General features: G+C 39.0%; 2 protein-coding genes across 3 annotated transcripts in view; one reads left to right on the top strand and one right to left on the bottom strand.

Moving 5' to 3' along the window:
• The window catches only part of chd1 (chromodomain helicase DNA binding protein 1), a 52968-nt gene extending 45680 nt beyond the window's left edge, over nt 1-7288 (bottom strand). The window contains exons 1-6 of one of the 2 annotated variants that reach the window (XM_028601090.1): nt 6817-7288; nt 5168-5283; nt 3263-3470; nt 2502-2624; nt 1374-1570; nt 892-1166 (exon numbers count right to left, since the gene is read on the bottom strand). In XM_028601090.1, coding sequence (XP_028456891.1) covers nt 892-1166; nt 1374-1570; nt 2502-2624; nt 3263-3470; nt 5168-5220 — 856 coding nt within the window. In that variant the 5' untranslated portion in view covers nt 5221-5283; nt 6817-7288. Of the gene's footprint in view, nt 1-891; nt 1167-1373; nt 1571-2501; nt 2625-3262; nt 3471-5167; nt 5284-5923; nt 6033-6816 lie in introns of those variants that run through there. The other variant, XM_028601091.1, reaches the window with a different exon arrangement.
• A 7137-nt stretch (nt 7289-14425) lies between these two features.
• syk (spleen tyrosine kinase) overlaps nt 14426-22067 on the top strand; it is a 48905-nt gene continuing 41263 nt past the window's right edge. The window contains exon 1 of the mRNA XM_028601166.1: nt 14426-14602. The gene's annotated coding sequence lies outside the window, so the exon portion shown is untranslated. The remainder of the gene's footprint in view (nt 14603-22067) is intronic.

The raw sequence follows: 22067 nt of genomic DNA, 5'->3' as shown, positions 1-22067 counted from the left end.
AACCGGATGCCAGGACTTTCAGAGTGACTGCAGGTCTCTGGTAAACTTACTGGGTTAAGATGAGCTCTTTTATGGTGAATGAAAGGCTCGATCCGACGAAGTAGGTCAGTGAATCACATCGAAGCATTGACAGCAATGCTGCTGCCAGTTCTGCCGTTGTTTACCTTTTTCTTCTAGTCTGTAGAAAGGGCAGCATCGGTAGCCTTTGCTCATTAGCGCCACCGCTGTTCAGGAGAAGACTGCAGCTAGTGTCGCGACCACCAGCGCAGGTAGAAATAGTCACGGCGATCTCATGATGTCACATTTGTATGCGCCAGCTGGGCTGCGTCCGGTATGTAACGGCTTTCAGGCGCGCTAGCAAAGCAGACAGCCAGACAGCCTCTGCTACCGCGAGCGTTTTTTTCCATTCTTTTTTTTTTTAAAACTATTCAAATATATATTTGAATTTAGAATATTCGTTGACAGCCCTATTGCCTACTGATGGTACTTAACTGATTTTTCCGGTCGCTGCTTTTTTTGTTTCTGCCTTTTGTCGGTTTCTGCTGTGGTCAGACTCCACTACGTTCAGGAAGTGTCTTTTTTAAGAGCAGATTCAATTAGAAGGGCATATATAAACCATATATATCTCTGACTGCTTGAATTTGTCGATGGAAAACCATGTCTAGCAATACTATTATTGAAGAGGTGAGGCATTGTGATGCATCATGAAATCGTCGACAGGATAATCGTAATCCAATTGAATTGTGAGACCAGTGAAGATTCATACCCCGACTATTCCCTCCTCCTCCTTACAACTCTTAAAATGTAATCACAATCCTGAAATTGAATAACTGGCTAAATACCTGTCTATAGCAACGGTTAAATCATCAGTCTGAGCCCCATGTTCCTTACCTCTTTTCCTTCCTATCCTGCAGTCCATCACTCTCTCCAGTGTTTCAAACTCATCTTCCTCAGGCTGCGGGACATCTTCACCCAGGACCTCCACCAGGTCGTCTGAATCCGTCTTCAGTTCCTCGTCCTCCTTGTAGCTGACGTTGACGGTGGCCTGCCGCCGTGGCCCCGCAGACGCCGCCTTCTTGTAGTTCTCATCCTCATCATCAGAAGAGGAACACTTCTGGGATTTCTTCTTCTGGTTGCTGCTTTTCTTCCCATTACGAAAATTCATCCTGAGACACAACAAGAGATGAAGAATGATAATACACGAGCCAAGTTAAACTTGCGCCACTCTGTGTTCCATTAAAATATCATATGTCATGTCATATGATCAATACCTTTACAGCTGAGGTGAGTGACCACTACAAAAGGGAAAGAGTTCATAGAATAATGTAACTCTGTGTACCCAGGCAGCCATTAAACGGCTACGGTCCACTTACTTGGTTGGAGGCTTTCTGCTTTTGATTTTGTGACTAGGCTCGTAGTCTGATGCCGTTTCGTCACTGTTGTCCTCCGCTGATGAGTCTGATCCAGAACCACTCCCAGATCCAGAACCTGACCCAGAGTCAGAGGAGCCTGAATTTCTTCTCTTTTTGGATCCACTTGATGAGTCGGATCCATCGCTACTTGACGAGTCCTAGAGTAGGTTATTATCAAAGACAAACAGTTCATGTATAATCAGATAGCACCAACTCATTGGGCAACTCCAGTTACAGATTACACAGTTATGTAAACTCAGGATTTACAGCAGTACATTGTTAACTGGTTGACTCCCCGCTGGGCCTAAGCAGGGATATATTTTTGAGAGAGAGATTATTTTATTAGATATTTATTTATATAATAAATCAATCCTAATATTGTGTTAATTTTCATAGTTTGTATATATAGTAAAGATGTCTTACTAAGATGTCTTAGAATCTAATTTATTTTATTATTGTTTTTTGTGTTTCCTCCATATTGCTTAATAACTTTTGTTTTCATATTTGTGTTTCATATTTGCCAAACAAATAGATTTATATAATTAATATAAATCATCCTAATATTGCATTAATGTTCATGTAACTGTTTGTGTTTTGTCCAAATATTTGGACAGATTGTATGTTGACACTTTGGCAACATTGTTATTGAAAATTTCATAACAATAAAGCCCCTTTGAATTGGATTGAAGAGAGAGAGAGAGAGAAAGAAAGAAAAAGAGAGAGAGAGAGAGAGAGAGAGAGAGCGAGAGAGACTGAAGTTTGCAGTACAGTGTGTGTACAGTTTAGGCTATTATTTGGTAGTAGATGCTTCAACTCCTATAGACCCAAGCCAAGTTTCCGTGTGTGTCTTGCTTGCCACCTGTTGATTATAGTGAAGGGGGTTGGCCCCTAAGTTTGTGACAACTTAGGCCCAGGCTTACTTAAGGTGAACTGACCTTCAAGTAGGACTAGCTATTCTCATTTTAGTGACAGGCCGCTCCTCAGAGTTTTGCTCTGCCTTACAACTTCTCAGGCAGAAACCCTGAAACAAATGACATCGCTAACGGGTGTTGATTAGTTCCCAGTCAAACGGGATAATTTTAAACAAACCTCATCCGATCCACTATTTGAGGAGCTTTGTCTCTTTTGCTGCTGCTGCTGCTGCTGCTGCTGCTGTTTCCTGAGCATAGCAGATCTTTGCACTGCAAGGATACTTGGGTTGGACTTCCAGAACTGCGGTCAAAGAGTGTAGTGGAAGGTTAGCCAAGAATATCTCAACAGGTTAAAAAGTATTTCACACGAACAGGTTCGCCCACTGTGTTAAAACACCCAAAAACAACTGTGTGCCACTAACCGCTCCAAAACAATGTGTCTAACTAGGTCAAAGGTCAAACCATCTGAACTCTTAGTATTGCAACCCTGCGTGTTTAAAGCAGTCCCCCCCGTGTTAAGCACTCTAATGCTGATTATATTGGATATAACAGCTGCTTTACAGTTAACACATAATGATCAAATATCTACATGTCAGAATCATTTCTTCACATCCACTTTAATTACATTAAGGGCTGCACAAGATATCGATTTTACTTTTTTTTGTGCTGCCTTTTATATTGAATTCAATGTCCAATTAATTCAATAAAAGAATGTTGGAAATTATTTCCTTTCATTTGTTTTAAATCCAACAAGCAGTTTATTGTTTTTCAGCAGAATACTGAAAGCAGCAGAACTGAGTTCACTTTAATATCTATTTATTTATCACAAGTAATATCGTTATTGGGATATTCAACAATGTTATTGCATTGTTTTCCTCATATTGTGCAGCCCTAATAACAATTATCTTTGTTTTTTTCATTGAAATCACATTTCTTTACCTCAGCTCCGTCGATGTTGGACTTGTTTGGCGGTTCCATCTTCTGCTTGGACTTCTCTGTGTCAGAGTCTGATGCGCTGCCGGAGTCTGAGCCACTACCTGAGTCGCTGCTCCCTGATTGGCTGCTGCTGCTCGAGGAGCTGGAACTGGAGCCTGAGGCGGACCCTGATGCAGAGCCGGATCCAGTACCGGATTCATCATCCGAATTACTGTCACATGTAAAGAGAAGAGTTAATAATAATAATTAGTGAATTATCCACAAATCAAATCAGTTGTGCACACTGGACTCTAGGGCCGACCCAATGATTCAAAGCTTTGACCGTTGCCATGGTAAACAACGTCCAAGTCAGTATTCAAATGCTTTGTCCAGTGTTTCCCACATAGCCTAATTTTTTTTATCTTCAACACTATTTAAAACATGCAGCGTATTTGTTCAGCTGCATTTCCTTTCCCTGCTCTCCTTCTTCTCTGTCACTCATGCGTCTCTCACGCGCACACACACTCTGTCTCCATGAAAACGAGAGAAGACGGCTGGCGAAATTCTCAAGTTCACAAAAGGTTGGTATCTCGTGAACACCTTTACACGATAAAAAGTGCTATAAAATTATTTTATATTTTGAATACAATGTTGTCAGTGTGTTAATGTTGGAGTCTCGACCCGACTCTTAGCAAACAAGCGATTGTGCCTGCTTTAGAAAGTTAACTAGTCGCAAGTTTGCGGTAAAATGCAGATGGGTTGTCGAGGTCAAAACACTATATGTAGCCGCTGTGAATCAAATAAACGTATTATAAATAACGTTGTGTCATTTTTTTTACTCTTTCGCTGAAAAAGGCACGTGTTGAGGATGAGGACCAGCCTGAACCGGAGGTATAAGTCTGAAACAGAGCTGAACAGTCCGACCAGTGTAATTAGTTATGTTATGAATTTGTTTAGAATATTTTCAGGCTTCAACCATTGAAAGACAGAGTCAGAAAGAAATAGATTTGTTAGGCATTGAAGAAAGAGTAGGAGAAGAGGACAGCATCCAACAGCATGTCCTCCTCAGTTTTTGATACTTGATTGTTACCACCACAAATTGCTTTCTAATCTGTGGGAAACACTGTTCTTGGTTTTTGAAAGTTATTACACATGCATTACCCCAAAAATCACCCATGCAATAAGGAATAGCAATCCTTAATTTTTCATTATGCATCTACATTAATTATTTGTAGTTAATATTCTAGGGCCTTGTGCACAGATAAACACAATGGCACATATACACTTAAAGTGTTGCATGCATGTAGCTTATTCATTTAGCTAATGACAGGAGGCCCTATCGTTTATTTATTATATAAGACAATGTGTTAATGCAGCTGGAGTGCCACCAAAGGGGAAAAGATGTCCAGCATGGAAGTTTAGCCTTGCACAACTTCTACCACAATGCAACCCAATGTCATCTGGCAATGCAATGTGTTAGGCAAGTATAAACATGTGCAAGTGCAGATTTGAGTTAAATGACCTGGTATTGGGCTACTTCCACAGTTTAACCTACAACCATTAAGATCAGGAGCTTTTCAGAACAGTAAAATTCTGCCTTGTGGTGTACACAACAGTCTTGTGCAAAACAACAATACTGTAAACAGCAGTGACATACTTAGATACATTAGACCATCAGTGTGTAACGTTATGACACATTTTATTGTAAACAAACTGAAGATGGCAGTGTTCCAGACACAGAAATTGGAGACAGGAGGTAGGAAGTATTTTTGCTCCAGTCTAATGTGTAAAAATAAGGGGCCAGATACAAAGTTACATACCAATATATTATCACCTGAGATGACACTCCAATAAAAACAAACAATTTGAATCACTATATCATCAAAACTTTGCTAATGTCTTTTTGGGAAAGATAAACAGTTGATTTACCTGGATTCTCCGCTACTGTTGCTTACACTTTCATCCTCGCTTCGTCCAGCCATGTTGAAGTCCAACAGTTAGACTCCCCCCTGACAACCTGTAGTATTAGGCTCCACGTGGTTAACCTGTATGAGATGATACACATTAACAACATTAGACAATACTGTCTGTGAAAATGTCAGGTATGTACCTTCAACGTTGACTAATTTCAGCAACAATATGCTTTTCCAGCAATGTGTATTAAGAGGATCAGACAAGTGTGGTTGTTAAAATTCGGCACTACAAGAAAAATATCCCACTGCAGGTACAAATCCTCATGCTTACAAAGTAATATGCATTTGCAGCCCCAGTACACCATCCCTGGCCAACTTTAGCCCCTGCATCAAAGTTCAACCAATGAAGTGTCCTTGTGGAGCTGTCAATTCACTTGCGCACGAGATTTTTTTTTTTTTATATGTGAACATTTGTGAAAAGTTATTTATGCTCTGCGTTTTAGTTCTAGGAGAGGTTAACTGTCTGCGTAGCTCACCAAAAGACTTATTTTTTATGGATATGTCAAGTTGAAACCAGAACAGACGAGATGTGCGAATGGCTGCAGCTACATGTAACGTTAACGGACTGTGAACTTAACTGTTCCCTCACCGCAGAGGCCTATCAGGCCCGCGGAGCAGCAGCGGCTTTTCACATCCACACAAAGCCCCGTGACCACTCTAAACACTAAATAACCACATCAACCATAGCCAAGCCCAAAAAAAAACATCTCACGTTAAACGGACTCATGCCAACCTCGGTGTCGTCTAGTCTTAGTGTTGCTGCAGTTAGGCTTGTAGCTAACTAGCCAATATCGGCTAATGACGAGCTATTGGCGGGGTAGGTTGGCAGTAACGTTAATGTATGCAGACATGCCAAGGCGCCAGCCAGTATTCTATCTTCGATAGCAATCGTGTTAACGCCAGAGGTTTGATTGAAATGATTAATGATGGCCACTTTATTGCTACATGATTATGAGGACTGTCCCCTATAACCATAACCAATTACTGTTTGCTAGCTCGTATGTGTTGTGCTAGTATTATGATTCTCTGCATTACAAAATCACAACAATGCAACGTTAAAAGCAACCGTTATAATTCAACATGTGCCGCAACAATGTAGGTCAAAAGTGTTATGCCGTGCCAAGTTTTTTTTTGTTTTACGTGGGTTCAATAAACAAGAAGTGAGAAGGGTGATAGCCCAGCGTTTACTGAGGTTGCCAAGGAAAGGAGCGTTGGCTAGCGCTATGAAGCACGAGGCTAGCACGGAAGCTAACAAAATGACAAAACTTTACGCTAGCTAGCTAGTTCATCTTAGCAGGGAACCACTGCAATGAGCCCTTTCCGGTTATAGCCGCTACTCGGCGTTCAGCCGTCACCAGTATTTAACTAGCTATGCAAATGTATGTGCAAATAGTGGACCACAGTAGAGTGCTTAACTTATTTAGTACTCATTATTAAACCCACAACGTTAGCTAACCTAACTTCAACCTCTTCCATCTTGTTTTCATTCGCCGCTCACTTCTCGCGGCTTTTACCACATCAACATGCAACTTTTGCTTCCTTTCACACTCAACTAGGGGATAAGTAACTGCACGTTTTATGTAACCTGGTGTTATTTTATGTTACCTCGCAAACTCCAAGGAAATTGTTGTTTAAATCCGCCTTTCCACTTCAGAGGTCCTTTCTTCTTTTATTTAACTAGCAGCTGTGCTAGCTAACGCTACCGTACGCTAGCTAGCTATCTCCCAGATAGGGAGAGCAGCCCCGAACGATTGAGTTCGGTACAAACTGGGGCAATGTTGGTTTTCCTCTACTTCCAAAAATCAAGTAAGTCCCCTTTCCCGATTGAGATGTAATCAAGAATAGCCCTCGTTGGTCAAATGCGATTGTAGAAAGCTGGCATTTCAATCCAGGGTCTTCCGACAACCGGCCTCCGCCATGACGCCGTAGGGTTCACTTCAGTAGGAAACCCCGGGCAGTGACGTAACGACTGTGCGCCTCTCTACTCCGCATCAGCAGCGAACATCTGGCAGCGAAAGGGAATAATACACTGATGTGTTAACTTCAACCCCAACAATAGGGTAATGGACGTGGCTGCGAACGAGGGGATTGCAGGAGGACAGGTGGAAAGAGAATGGCGTCTTTGAGTCCCGCTGGATTTCGAAACAGTTGTATCTGTGGCAAGTGAATCGGAAGAAGATCAAAGAGAATGGACCAAAGTGAGATTGAAGGATGCGAGAGGGGACTAATTCAGTATGAAGTCACAGTGAATTGAGAAAAAAACCAAAGGAAGGAAATGAGAGTGTATTGGAAAGTAATGTCTGAGTTTAGAGAACATTCCAGTAACAAGTGACAGCCAGATGGACTTGAACAAGTAAATCCAGTTATAGCCTATGACGTGGTGATGTTATGCTCAATACATTATGGAGAGGAAGGACAACAGGCTACAATGGGCAAACTGTAAAGGAGCTGATGCATTAAAATGGATTGGATTGTTCAAATAATGGGCAATTTACTATAGGCTTAATTCATGTTAGCAACAGACTACAGTCAGCTATTGATCCTACCCTAGTTTCCAGCTAATTAGTTTAGGTGTCACATTATAACATAAAAATGTACACATTTTTGTGAGTCAGAGTTTGGTTGGATAGATATGTCAGGAATTATAGATAAATGAAACCATTACTGCAGCTGTAATAGCGGGGATGTCCAAACAATTGGGAAAAGCAGTAGCAAAAAGAGACATTTTTAGGATGGTACCATGGTGGAATGTGAAAACCAGAATTTTTAGAAAGTAACAAAAGCATACATTTGCTACAGAATGTGTTATTTATATATATATAAACGTCTCAACCTTTAATAAGGAAAACAATCAAAAGAGCAAAAGGGTTATGTTGGAGAGGATTCTGCTCAAGTATCAGGAGAACAACTCCATAAGATACATTCATATGGGGAATAATGAAAAAGATGTGGGTAATAAGACAGGAAATAAATCTTCATATGTTACAGAAAGGGGGTGTATGGAGAAGGCAGAAATGTTAGCCCAAAGTCGTTATGATAATTTAACAGAAGAAGGTAAGAAGGCAGAAAATGTTAGACATCCTATATGGGCAAAGGAATTACTAGACTATCGATGAACCCTAGGGCAGGGGTCTTCAATGTTTTTTAAACCAAGGACCCCTTTGCTGATAGAGGGATGGAGCAGGGAACCACAATATATTGTATAAAATGAAGTTGCATATTAAACTGGGTCTACTATAACGTGTGGGCAGTCTAAAGCCTTTGTACATACCTTTTAGTGCATAGAATACTAAGCTATTAAATTAATAACAGTCGGCATGATTTTATAAATCATCTTTTAATGTTAAATATACATGTGGCACAGTGAATCCTTAGGATGAACTTTATCACTTGTTAAATGTTAGCAGGTCTCCCATTGGGCAAGATGCAGCAGTAAAACAGTATAGAATGGTTTATGGAAATGTCAGTGTTTGCATTAATCATATATGAAATGTAGGGTAGTTGGAATCCGCGATTTGCAGAGCAAATGGGAGAGGATCTTTCAATCCAAATCATCCCCCCTCCAATTCACATCTGACATTATGGCTACTACCTTACCTACAGTATAGGCCAGTAAGACTGTCATCACTGGGGATTTATATTTGCTAATAATATGTTGGATTAATGTAAAGACATTTTCTTTTTAAAAAAAAAATGTAACAATAATTTGGTGCATCAATTTTATAAGATATGTGTAGTAAGGGGCCCCTATTGCTAAGGGGTTATTGGCCTAAAAAACGTTCCATTGACATGCCTGCAGTCTGACATAGTCTGACAAGTCACTTTTTTTACAGATAATGGGGCAATTTAAAAAAAGAGGAAGGAATATCTTGTGCAGAAAGTCCAGGAAGCCATCATTAAAGTTGAAAAATGGTCTCTGATGCAAGGACTTAAATCATCTATAAAAAATAAAAATCTCCAACTGTCTTTTATTTTTATTTTGCAAGAAACAAAGTCAGTGAGGATGTTTGTCTGGTTCTTTATGTCAAAGATTAGGAAAAATTAACCCTTTTTTACGAATATGGTTACATTCATATTGGAAATATAGAAGATAAATGTAAACATTTTTATATCATGATGAGATGCTTGACGGGCATTGCTTGTGGAGCCGATACATTGCTTTAAAATATAAATAAAATAAATAAAATAAAAATAATTGTATTGCTTTAATCAGATGAGTTGTAGATTTGGATAGGCTGTGTGTTTGGTGCTGTGTTGTGGGATAGTCAGGTCAATGGTGCTGTCAGCACTTTAGGGGGAAGTTGGGGGAACGCCTCTTTAAGAAGGAAGCAATTATTGGTACAATATTGGGCAAATCTGCAGAGCTATACACATGAAAAGGTTTTTTGATCATGCAATGAAATCCCCTTCTAATACCATGGTTATATAGCCCTTAGACCAGCCATGCCAGAACACTTATTTATGAACTTCAACATCCAGTGGAAAATAATTTCAGAATGAAATAACACATCGTGGTGTCATCATAAAATACAGCGCCCATGGCATGAACATTTCACTTTATGAGTTTATTTTTAACATTAATATGTGTTCCCCCAGTCTGCCTATGGTCCCCCAGTGGCTAGAAATAGTGATAGGTGTAAACCGAGCCCTGGGTATCCTGCTCTGCCTTTGAGAAAATGAAAGCTCAGATGGACCAATCAGGAATCTTCTCCTTATGAGGTCATAAGGAGAAAGGTTACCTCCCCTTTCGCTGCTTTGCCCGCCCAGAGAATTTGGTCCCCCCATGAGAGAGAGAGACATCATGGCTTTCAAACGAGCAAAGTGAAAAGAGGCAGTTGGTCAAGGCCACATCCCCCGCCACATCCCCCCCATTTTTGGGTCCAAGCCTCGCATTCCTGACAATATCACTGTCGTGTGACCCAGATAATGTAATAACACAAATACACAGCCTATGAAGTAAACCCCGCCTCTTTATTATCATAAAACATTTATTCTAACTATAGAATATATTGTCATTTTTGTTTTTTTATGAACATGTATAGGCTCAAGTTCCAACAACTAACAATTGTAATAATAATAAAAACATATAGTCTGACCAATAATCACTTAGATAGATAGATATATATAGATTTTTATTGATCCAAAAAAAATGGGAAATTCCAGTGTTGCAGCAGCAAAATATCAGACACAGAGCACACATAAAGAATATACATGAAATAATAGGATACAATATACATGAAATAATAATAGGATACAATATAAGAACAAATAATTTAAAATATATACAAGTTGGGAATAAAAATGTACTACTGTTTAACTAGTATTGATAAAGCTGTAGATAAACCTATTGTGCAAGGTGCACTTAGTGCAGTTGTGATGTCTATGAGTCTTACACTAAGTAATGAAGTGTTAAAAAGTTGTATTGCCAGAAAAGGAGACAGCACAGTCCTCTGTGGAGCCCGGGTACCACTCACCATCACATTAGACAGAACACGGTCCAGATGGACAAACTGTGGTCTGCCTGTCAGGTAGTCAGTGATCCAGGAGACTGTGGACACAGAGACACCATCATCTGCAGCTTCTCACCCAGTAGCAGTGGCTGGATGGTGTTGAATGCACTGGAGAAATCAAAAAATCTGATTCTCACAGTGCCGTTACCGCCATCCAGGTGCAAATGAGCTCGCTGTAGAAGATAGATGACAGCGTCGTCCACTCCCAGACAAGGCTGGTAGGCAAACTGTAGAGGGTCCAGATTATATAATTACAATCCATCATAGTCATACTCCTTAAGACCTTAGCTTAGCTCATGTTAGCAATTCATTGAGGTTATTTTTTTTTTTACAATTATATCATAATTGTTCCAGGCCTACAGCTGCAATACACATCACAAGAAGAAGAACAGGGCTCACTTTGTTTTGAGAGTTAGGATGATTCTCCGATTTCGAGTTAATGCTTTATATCAGGGGTCTTCACTGTTGTTGAAAATGTATTAAATTGTATGAAAATGAAGTTGCATATTAAACTTGGCCTACAATAACGTGTAAGGCTGCCTGAAGCCTTTATACATACCTGTTTTGCATAGACTACTAAGCTATTAAAATAATAGCTGGCATGATTTTATGAATCATGTTTGTCATACATACTGTCATACATCATACATGTGGCACAGTGAATCCTTATTAACTGTGTCTGTGGATGGCTACCTACCTATAGGCCAGTCAGCCTATCATCAATGGTTTTTTTCAAAAATAGGCTGATTTATATTATGTTGGATTCATGTTAACACATTTTAATTTTCTTGGAAACTTTCAAAAAATTAACAATAATTTGGTGCCCCCCCTACATGAATACATGAACAGATAACTTATAGACTAGACATGCACCGAATCCACTGGTTAAGATTCTGCCGAATCCGAAACCAAATACTGAATCCTACTCCCATCCTCAGTCCATTAACACAGTAAACACATTAATGAAGTAACCAACGTCCACAGCAGTTTATTTTTCATTTTATTTTATTTTAACTGTAAAAAAAAAGGTAATGGTCGACTCGTCTGGTTAACACCAGTTTTTAGCTGTGACTGTCCTTCCTTTGCGGTACCTGAAGTTGCTGCATTCTGGCTGCTGTCTGGAGATTCCTTCATACACAACTCGTATTCTTTCAGATGTTTCATACCAGATGTTGTAACAGCGGCCATGTTGTGTATTGTTTAGGGTCCTCGCCACCACGAGACCAATCAGCATTGAGAATTGAACATGGAGCTGGACTTGAATGGCCTTCTTTTGACTGAAAGTACTGCCAAACAACACTTTTTCTGCTCACCAGTTCCATTTCCACTTCTTCACAGCCTACTGCTCCACCTACGTAAACACCTTCCCATAATCAATGGCGCCGTCATTACGGCGACCAGCGTAACGTGCGTAGTTGAAGCGTAGGGTTCAGTTCGGTGGGAAAAAATTCTAAGAGTCACCAGAAACTGAACCCCGTGAAAAAGCCCAATATTCGGCTGAATCCGAATCCTGGATTCGGTGCATCCCTGATATAGACACATAGAAACAAGCACATTAAGTAGGCTACTATAATAAAATAAAAGAAAGATAAAAGACCAAATAAGGCAAAAATATATAAGGAGACACACATTTAACACATGCTACCCAAATGCGTGTCCGAACAGACGGGTTTTTAGCTGCTTTTTAAAAGAGCCCACATAGTCTAACAACCTTAGGCTCATTGGGAGACTATTCCACAGCTGATGGAGCTACCGACTGGCACGGTCTCCTCCAGTCTTAAAACGCGTCCGAGGTACACTCAGAAAGCCCTGAGCGGAGGACCGGAGAGCCTCGGATGGATGGTGTAAGACAACTTTTTACTGTTTTTTGGATGGGTTATTATTTGGTTTGATTTAACTGACAGATGAAACATACAGTAGGTGATAGCTGAAAAAAAAGAGTGTATATGTATGTGTGTATGCATGTGCCTGTAAGAAGGTATATATGCATGTATGTGTATGTATACATACAGAATATAAATATGTGAAGAATTAAATTGTTTGTATATAACTAAAGTAGAAAAATAGAAAAAGTAGGTAGGACCAGAAAATATTTTTTTTACTTCTTTCTACTCCTTTTTCAAGATGAAATCCTTTTGAATCATTTACAATCATTTTGAAAGATATGTTTGCTGAATATTTCGTTTTTGTTGGTTTTCTTGCTTGTACTAAAAACTGTATGTTCCTATTTATCTTTTATTGTTTTTAACATAAATTATACAGTTGGCCGATATCTCAGCATTTCAAAGTTATTTTTAAAGTTTGATTATTAGTTAAGATATAAATACGCTGTAGTCACAGACCCCCCCCTCTTGACTCAACAGCCTGCATTAGAAAAGCAGGAAGTTAGCACAACCAAAGAGCTAACAGAACAATGCCCAAGCATCAGGGAGAAGAAAAAACACTGCCTGTAACATAAGTATGATTGACAAAACTAAATAAAAAAAAATACACAAACAGACAGTTGTATTAAACTAACACTAAAATGTCATTTCTTATGCAATATTCAGAGGAAATCTCATTTTGCAATGCCAAATGTAGGAGATGCAACTGATGATACCAGCACTTTGTCATACACACCTCATCTATCACAAACACACACAGCCAAACCTCCCAGCACTTCTAGTAGCAATAAAGATGCTGTTATTGTTATTTTACTCAGGACCATGTGTACTTTATTTGAATTCAAACGTAAAGCCTTCATTGCAATAAGTTTGTTGATGCATGATGATTTTTGTAATCATGTGTATGCAGGTGAGTCTTTAATGTGATGTGTGGTAGTAATATATAGGCTATATGTGTCATCTGAAAAGAACTGAAATAAAGGCGACAAGGTGTACAGTAGGGGTAGGAAAAAAAATAAAAATCGAAAATCGTACATATCGTGTTTTTCAAAATCTACTTTTTTTTTTTTTTTTTTTTTCTACCAATGATTGAGCTAAATATTTCCTGTTTATTCAGTACCGCCGACGGCGACTACATCACATCTGTTTCCAGCAGAACAGAGTGACAGTAGAAAATGCAGAATATCCATGTTATGTTCTTCTTCACAAAGTAAATAAATGTCAGAGTGACTGACAATGTCTCATGATATATTGTCTCTAGAAGTGTATTAATGTTAACTTGTGCATTGTCCCCTGTTTTTTTATTATTCAACTTTTGTATTTGTTAAAGAAGGAAAAGAAAATCCCAATACTCAATGGTATTGAATCACAATACTTCTAGAATGGCAATGCAAATCCAATCAGCACCCATGTATCAGGAAAGAATCGAATCAGGACCAAAGCATATGGTCCCAGCCCTAGAGTAGAGCAGCTGGTTCTCTGTTCGTTAGAATCAACTGTAGTTAGCAGCAGCGCCATCTGTTGGTGATATACGTTTAACACATGATAAAAAAAAAGCAACATCCTTTTTTAATCTGATATTGTCTAGTGTGATATTAAGGCCTACCTTCTTTAACCACAGTACATTGATAATGGATGCACAATGCAAACAAAAATGTATGTAATAATGAAAACAGACAATATCCAGGCCTAATTTAAAATGTTGACAACGTGGGGATGTGTTTGAGAGAGCCTAATTGGTCGGCTGAATGAGCTCCTTGTTTACGGCTGTGGACCAATAGGAAGTGAGCCAGGGAATCCAGCAGCTCCGGAACAGAACATTGCAGTGCTGACAGGATGCTGCAGAGCCGCGAGGATCCCGCTCCCCTCTCAGACACGGTGGGGAAGGTGGGACGTTAGGCGAGCCTACAGGACACAGGACATAGGACACAGGACACAGGACACGGAGCACGGGGAGACAGAGAGCGGCTGCCTGGGAGACATGCAGAGGAGAGCAGGGTGAGTGTATAGCGAGCCATTTAACCCCAGCACTGGGACACTCTCCGCCACATCTCATTTGTAATTTATTAAGCAGTGCATAGGAAACAGCAGAGATGCTTTAAGAGGTCTGTCTTAGTCGCTCTAGTAGTGTCTCTGGGTGTGCTTCTGTGCTTGGGGCTTCTGTCTTAATGTGTGTCTATGCACTTTGACCTGTCTACTGTTTATGCTACTTGGGTTCTGTTTCTCTCATGCCATCAAGCTGCCAGCTGTCTTCATCTGGAATATTGGTTGTGTCATTTGACTTATTACGCCCATGTGTTCTTGTGTATGCGTGTGTGTTGTGTTGTTGTATATCTTATCTAATGTTATAAGCCATCAACCTGCCAAGGGACTGCAGATGAAGATTAGCCTTTATGGCATAATCTTTGGGGTTTGGGGCATTTTAATCAGAATACAGCATAGAAAATCTGTTTAGAAATTAGGGCTGCATAATTAATCGCAATTTTATCGAAATTGCAATATGAACTAGTGCAATATCCAAATCGCAGAGGGGCACAATATTTGTTAAAGGCAAAATATGTGTCAAACCATTCTGAATGAAGTACCGTGGTGCTGCAGAGACGTCCCGGCCTACACATCCTATTCTACAGACTACAGAAAAACATCTTTGTTTGGTACAGATAATCGCATAAATCACACTATAATCCTTTTATTTTTTAAAGATTTAATATTAGTCAATGAAAATGAGAATAATGATACATACATGATCATTCCCATCAATATCATGAATCATATTGCAATCGCAATATCAGTCAAAATAATCAGATATTTTCCTCATATCGTGCAGCCCTAATAGAAATATTGGATATGATAGAACAACATAATGTAATTCTGCTAAATAAAAAATCCCATTCATTATTAGTTTATGTTGTTTTAATTTTTAAACAAATTGTAAATCAGAATACAATATACATTTTCTGTAGGCTCAGTCCGCCACAATTCCCTGCTGGTTACATGCATGTCAAATGGTGCGTTCAATTTTCCTCGGAACTCGGAAGCCGGAGCTGGGAATGACGTCACACCGAGCTGGATGAGTTCCATTTACCAGTCGGATTCTTGTGGGGGTAGCTCTAGCCAGGTTAGCCATTGTTAGCAATACCAATTGATAACAACGCATTAGGCTGTTTTTTGTGCATACAAACAACGTAGCAACATGTCCACAGATAGAAGTTGGACAGGACTGTGTGTACAACGGATTTAGTGAGACACAAATAAGACAGAAGTGCTAATAAACTGTACGTTACTACAGCTTTCTCTACTGTTGATGCACGGGGAAGCCATGTTGAATTTTTAGCTCGGGGTACTTGGAGGTTGTCTGAGTTTCGAGCTCGGAAACCTGAGGTACAAGCACAGTCTGGCATGTTCAGACTAGTCCATACAGCATTCCAGGATTGGAGAAAAACGTGCTCTGGTTATTTGGAATTTCTTTAAACCAATCACAATCGTCTTGGGCAGAGCTAAGAACCGGACGGAGCCACGGTGCCTCTGCTAAATAGTCTCAGGAAGGAACTTGTTTTGGTGGAACATGTGTACGTTCAAAAGTAGTTTTAGTCGTGCAACAGAAAACTCTGATTGGACAGATAGTCTAGCTAGCTGTCTGGATTTACCCTGCAGAGATCTGAGGAGCAGTTAACCATAGTCCTCACAGATCCACCGGAGGTTAGAACACCAACACAGAGAAAGATCAGATCAAGGTCTTCAGTAGCCTAATGGCTGAAGGAATTCAAGAATTTGCATACCGATTAGTTTTCCGTGCAGGAACATATCTGTAATATTTACAATATGAGCTTGAATACAACTCATAATTCAAAGATGGAGCTTGGGGCCTCAGGGGCAAACAAAATTGGGGGCCACTGCATTTACATAGTCTCGCATTGGCAGCTTTGTCTACAGCGCTGTGGATAAAGGTCTGCCTACACCACAGATGCATTCTGGGATAGATAAGCACCAGACTCAGCGACGGTGGCTCTGCTAAATAGTCTCTGGAAGGAACTTGTTTTCTCGTAACATTTGCACCCCGCAAAAGAAAACTCCCCATACAATATTACATGAAGTTAACTATTGACACAATACAGTAACATGATCTATTTAAATTAGCTGATACGTGGTTAAACCTCATTTGCTCTTATAGGGCTAGGCAATATATCGACATTGATATATATGAGGCTAGATATCTTCTTCAATTTCAGATATCATACATATAAGTGTTGTCTTTTCCTGGTTTTAAAGGCTGCATTACAGTAACGTTCACCAGACTGTTCTAGCTGTTCTATTATTTGCCTTTACCCACTTAGTCATTATATCCACAGTATTGGTGATTATTTATCAAATCTCTCATTGTGTTAATATTTAGTGAAAGCACCAATAGTCAACCCTACAATATTGCTGCAGTATCGACATCCATGTATTTGGTCAAAAATATCGTGATATTTGATTTTTGTTCCATATTGCCCAGCTCCATGATCTTACCAGTGTATCTCCATGTGTACTTCGTCTACAACCATCCCACCAATCAGTCCCAAAACGTCCCAGTTAGAGAGGAAATACCCTAAACATATTCTTTGTAAATCTTTACAATCATTCCCTGAAAGAACCAAGCAGACCTGTCTTGTTGCGCCATCCACATTCAGTCAGGCTTTGTCCTGTGAATGTTATCAAATGGAGGCCAATGGTGTCAGTTTAGGGGTCCTTGATGTTTGGGAACGACTGCTCTAGGTATCTCTTCAATCCCATAGTTTGGATTTTATGAATCCAGGTTTGAACTAGGGCTGTCCTCGACTAAAGAAATTCTTAGTCAACTAACACTTATACAGTTTTGTCGACTAATCGATTAGTTGATTTAATTGACAGAGCTGTGCGCTTTGAGAGGTGGTTAAGACTAGAAAAGCACAATATAAATGTAGTTAATTAACCATCTGTAAAACTGAGTTTCTCCACAATTAATCCTGCAAAAGCACCACTTTAAATCTTGTGTTTACCATAAATGTGCTCATAAGTTTCTTGGAAATGAGTAATTAAGCATGAATAAGCATTAAAAAATGACTAATCGACTAAAGAAATCTTAGTCGACTAAGACCAAAACGACCGATTAGTCGACTAATTGACTAAGAGGTGGCAGCCCTAGTTTGAACATATCTGTTTTTTGAATTTATGTAGTGCTGCTCACAGCAGGAGCATTTTCTTAATTGATTTTCCAGAAAATGTACTATACTAGGCCTATACACTACAGTATATGTTGATACCACAATCTGAATTTCATATGCAGCAATACATAGTAGGGACCCCTTACTACATATTTTATAAAGTTAAGTTACATATTTAACTGGGCTTACAATAAAAGCCTAAAGCCTTTATAGTACATAAAAAACTAAGCTATAAAAATTGTTGGTATGATACACCTATAAACATAAGTCATGTTTTAATAATCCTTAGGATGAACTGTATCTGTTACCTATAGGCCAGTAAGCCTATCATCAATGTTGTTGTTTTTTCTCACAAATAGGCTGATTTATATTTGTTGGATCCATGTTAAGACATTTTAATTTTTGAAAAAACTTCTTAAAAGTTGCAAAGAAACTCCCTTCATTCATTTTGCCTGATGAAGGTCTAGAACTCAAATGTTGCCTATTCAATTTTATGTTTTGCAAGTTAGACAGTGTGGGGAGTTTCTTTGAAACTTTTGAACTACTTATTTGTATTTTTCTGTACTGAAAAAACTTTTTCAAAAAAATGATGAACAATAATCGCTATTTTTTTGAGACAATTAATGTACAGCATCATTTGGAATTGTTGCAGCTCTAGCAATAAAATATGTTATTCCCAAATTCTAATTTGAAGGATTTTAGAGATCTGATGATGTGGAAGTATTTCACAAGAAAACAGAAAATGTAAACATTATTTCGTGTCACATACATGTTTTTAACGTTTTCTTTTATTTACATATTTTATCTAATAATTTTTATTTTTTTTTAAATCAAATTGTGATCACTGATTATTTTGGTGGATGGCTGTATTTTGGGTGAAACCGAGTGGAAACGACTGGTCTGACGGCTGCTGTGTTGTTACTGGGACGTCAATGTTTAAGCTTTCTAGAAAAGTCTAAAATGTATTTGGTTTGAGAGATACATTTCGGGCAATATCAGTGGAGATCACTGGTGTTATTATGGTTAGAAATGTAACAGAGAAGAGAAAATGTGTGCAACAACTTTAAATCGGTGTACAGTACACAGTCCCATACTAAACAAGCAAACAACGGGTTGCAACGCAACATGCTGTCAGTTAACACACACACACACACACACACACACACACACACACACACACACACACACACACACACACACACACTGCCCAAGCCTGCTGCTGATTGGTTGTCATGTGCTGGAATTTACTTTCAATTAAATTAAATTGAGAAACTTAATTTTAAAAGAAGATTTCTTAATGTAAATGTATTCCCTGTATTTAGATTTGTGTGTGTGTGTGTGTGTGTGTGTGTGTGTGTGTGTGTGTGTGTGTGTGTGTACTCACATGTGCATTGGATGACATTGTCCTGGTTTGTTCTATTCGATTCATTTGACTTTATCATTTTACACTTTTATTTATTTTACTCCCTTTTTGTTTTTTCTACTTTTTGCCATTTAGGTTTTTTTTCACATAAATCACGCAGAATATAAATTGATGTGTCGACATATAAGAGCTTGAGGTGTTAATGGTGCCTTTAATCAGAGAAACACATTAAGCAGTTTGGAATTGACCATTCAGTGCAATGCACGGTAATTAATATCAACCATGCTGTTGACAGTTCCTGTATTTATTGATCAGTTTGTACATGCCTGACGACATACATCAGTGTAATTAGTTATTGTCCATAACTGTCTGTAAATGCAAAGTGTGAGTGCAATAAACTATGAACAGTAAAGCTGATATTTTTTGTCATTTGTCCATTTTAAGTTTGTCACACTGATTCCCTCCTTTGTTTCAGTCTCTTTTTCATGAAATGTTTAATAAGCCCTGACAGGCATGACAGTCTTATTGTCACCTTTATAACTTGTATGTTCTGTGCTTTGTTCATTTTTTATGTTTACAAAGGAAATGAGTTGTGTTGGAAATGGCTTTGGGGGATTGGAACAAAGGTTAGCCCGCGTGTTGTCCTCCATTTAAACCGTTTTGGGGCGGGGGGGGGGGGGTGGGGGAGAACTCCCACCCAAAATGCAATGAAAGTAGTGAACTGATCCTTGGTTTAACTTGTGAGGAGGAGCGCTGTATGGAACCATCCATGTTATTGTTGGGCAGTTAGGTTGAAAGAAACCCAAATGTCTGATATAGAAACTTTAAAAACAGGACAAGAGGAGGGTTAAACACCGACATCCATTACTCTTTGTTTGAGAATCAAAGTGTTAAGGGTAACTACTGTTTTTTTTTCAACCATGGTATAGAGCCAACATATTCTCACATGTAAATCTATAAACTATGTGTTTATTTCAACCAAAACTAGAGTTGTGATGGTTGGAAAAGGGGAAAGACGACCCAAAACGGCTTTTCATAGATTTATTTAGTTTCTGTCGACTTTGAATGAAGTGTATTTTACGATTCTAAAATTACTGATTATTTACATGGAGTCTGGTGGGTTTAGCGAACCCAATTTTGCAATGTTTAAATGTTTAAAAAAAGGATCTTACTGATTACCAGAAAGGTCGACCACCTCAGAAATCCTTTCCATAATGTTGTCAAACACTTCGAATATTAATCTGAGTCTGTCAGCGGCAAAACCAGCACTCTGTGAAAGTCTTAAGCTGGATAATTAAACTATTTGAAGTATGCAGCGTAAAAATGTCTATCTGAAAAAACAAGGAAATGTCTTTAAGGCACACAGCCGTGCAGGAAAAACAGGAACCCAACAGAAGCAAAAGGAGAACTGCAACTTGAAAGACAACACACACAGACATCGTTTGAAGACCTCAACACATGCTTACATTTATTGAATCCATTTCAAACATTTCATGATGAATGGGCAATGGGTGGGTCTATATTTTATATTATTTTTCACAGCAGGCATTTTGACTCCTAGCAGGAAAAGAAGGGGTGGAAGTGCCAACATGGCTCTGCCAAAAAGGAACAGAAATGCAGAGGGGGGGGATTATCCATCAAAACACCAATAACGTGTTCCTCACTCCAGGTGGATTGATTTAAGGAAGTTTTCCTATTGGTTTGGGAAAGTGCTGTTGTTGTTCCACCAGGTGGAGCCATATGTAAAGTTAAGGTTATGAGTCCTCTTCCAGTAGTATGATTTTTGGTTATGAAATTCTGATGGGAAGTGTGATCAAAATTGCATCTTAAAAAAGCCATCCCTTCAATGTTTTTGCTAAAAGTAAAACTAGTCCAGGTGGAGTCCTGGACTAGTCCAGGTTAGTGAGCTCTGCATGTGATCATCAAAGTCATCGCAAAGGAAAAATGGAAATGGAAAATAACCGGCACATCTACTGACGCAACAATACTTTCAGTGAGAAATCTCATTTGGTCGTTCCCTATATAGTTCCCTATTTAATCAACACTATATAGGGACTAGCGGGTCAGGGAACGGTTTCCAGCACCGCTACAGTGATTGAGGCAGATAAGCTGCAGCAATGGGCAACATGAGAAACATACAAACACATGTAAACCTATTCTAGGAGACCCCAAGAGTACAATTATGATGCTTGAAAAGGAGTATAATAGGGGCTCTTTAATATGATTTTTTTTTTTTTTATAAATTCAGACATGGCCACATTTCATCTGAGGTAAGAATAGCTGAGGAAGTGAAGGCAGGTCACTTCCTCGTGTGGGAAGAGACGTGAGCAATGCAAAGACCACAAAGTGTAACGTAGACATCAAATGGCGACACTTTCCATTCCTCAGTGCATCGACTCCAAACGAACCTGAGGCCCCTCACCTCCAAGATGAACTCAGTGTGTACGCAGCCTGTTGAGCCTGAAATGTCACCGTGTTGCACAATCTCCTCCACGCTGCGTTAGCTCTGCTGTTGACTCTGACACTGTAATGCACATCACTGCCGCTGCAGCAAAAACTATCATACTTGCCTAAAAGTGTTTACATTAACTTTTTGTGTTAATTTATTATTTGCTTAAAATACAATTTTAGAGATGATGAGAGACTAATAGTTGTTGTTCACATATTCATGTGTTTTACTGTCAGGTAAAAAAAAATAATCAGAGAAGCATTTTATGGAGAAAATGTGTGCAATTGCTGTGCACATTGGTGCAGATTGATGTTACTTAATGACTTAATAATCATAAGAAAAGTCATTGTGACCCTTATGTATTGGCTTAGTTGTAGATGGAATGGGAGTGAATGCATTAGGCTTTGAAGCATTCAGGTATGTAGCATCAACATGAGCGTATTCATAGTTGAACATGGTGTAATATAG

Source organism: Perca flavescens, chromosome 16 (genome assembly GCF_004354835.1).
Source record: "Perca flavescens isolate YP-PL-M2 chromosome 16, PFLA_1.0, whole genome shotgun sequence".
Classification (NCBI taxonomy): domain Eukaryota; kingdom Metazoa; phylum Chordata; class Actinopteri; order Perciformes; family Percidae; genus Perca; species Perca flavescens.
This window is presented reverse-complemented; position numbering and strand designations above follow the sequence as displayed.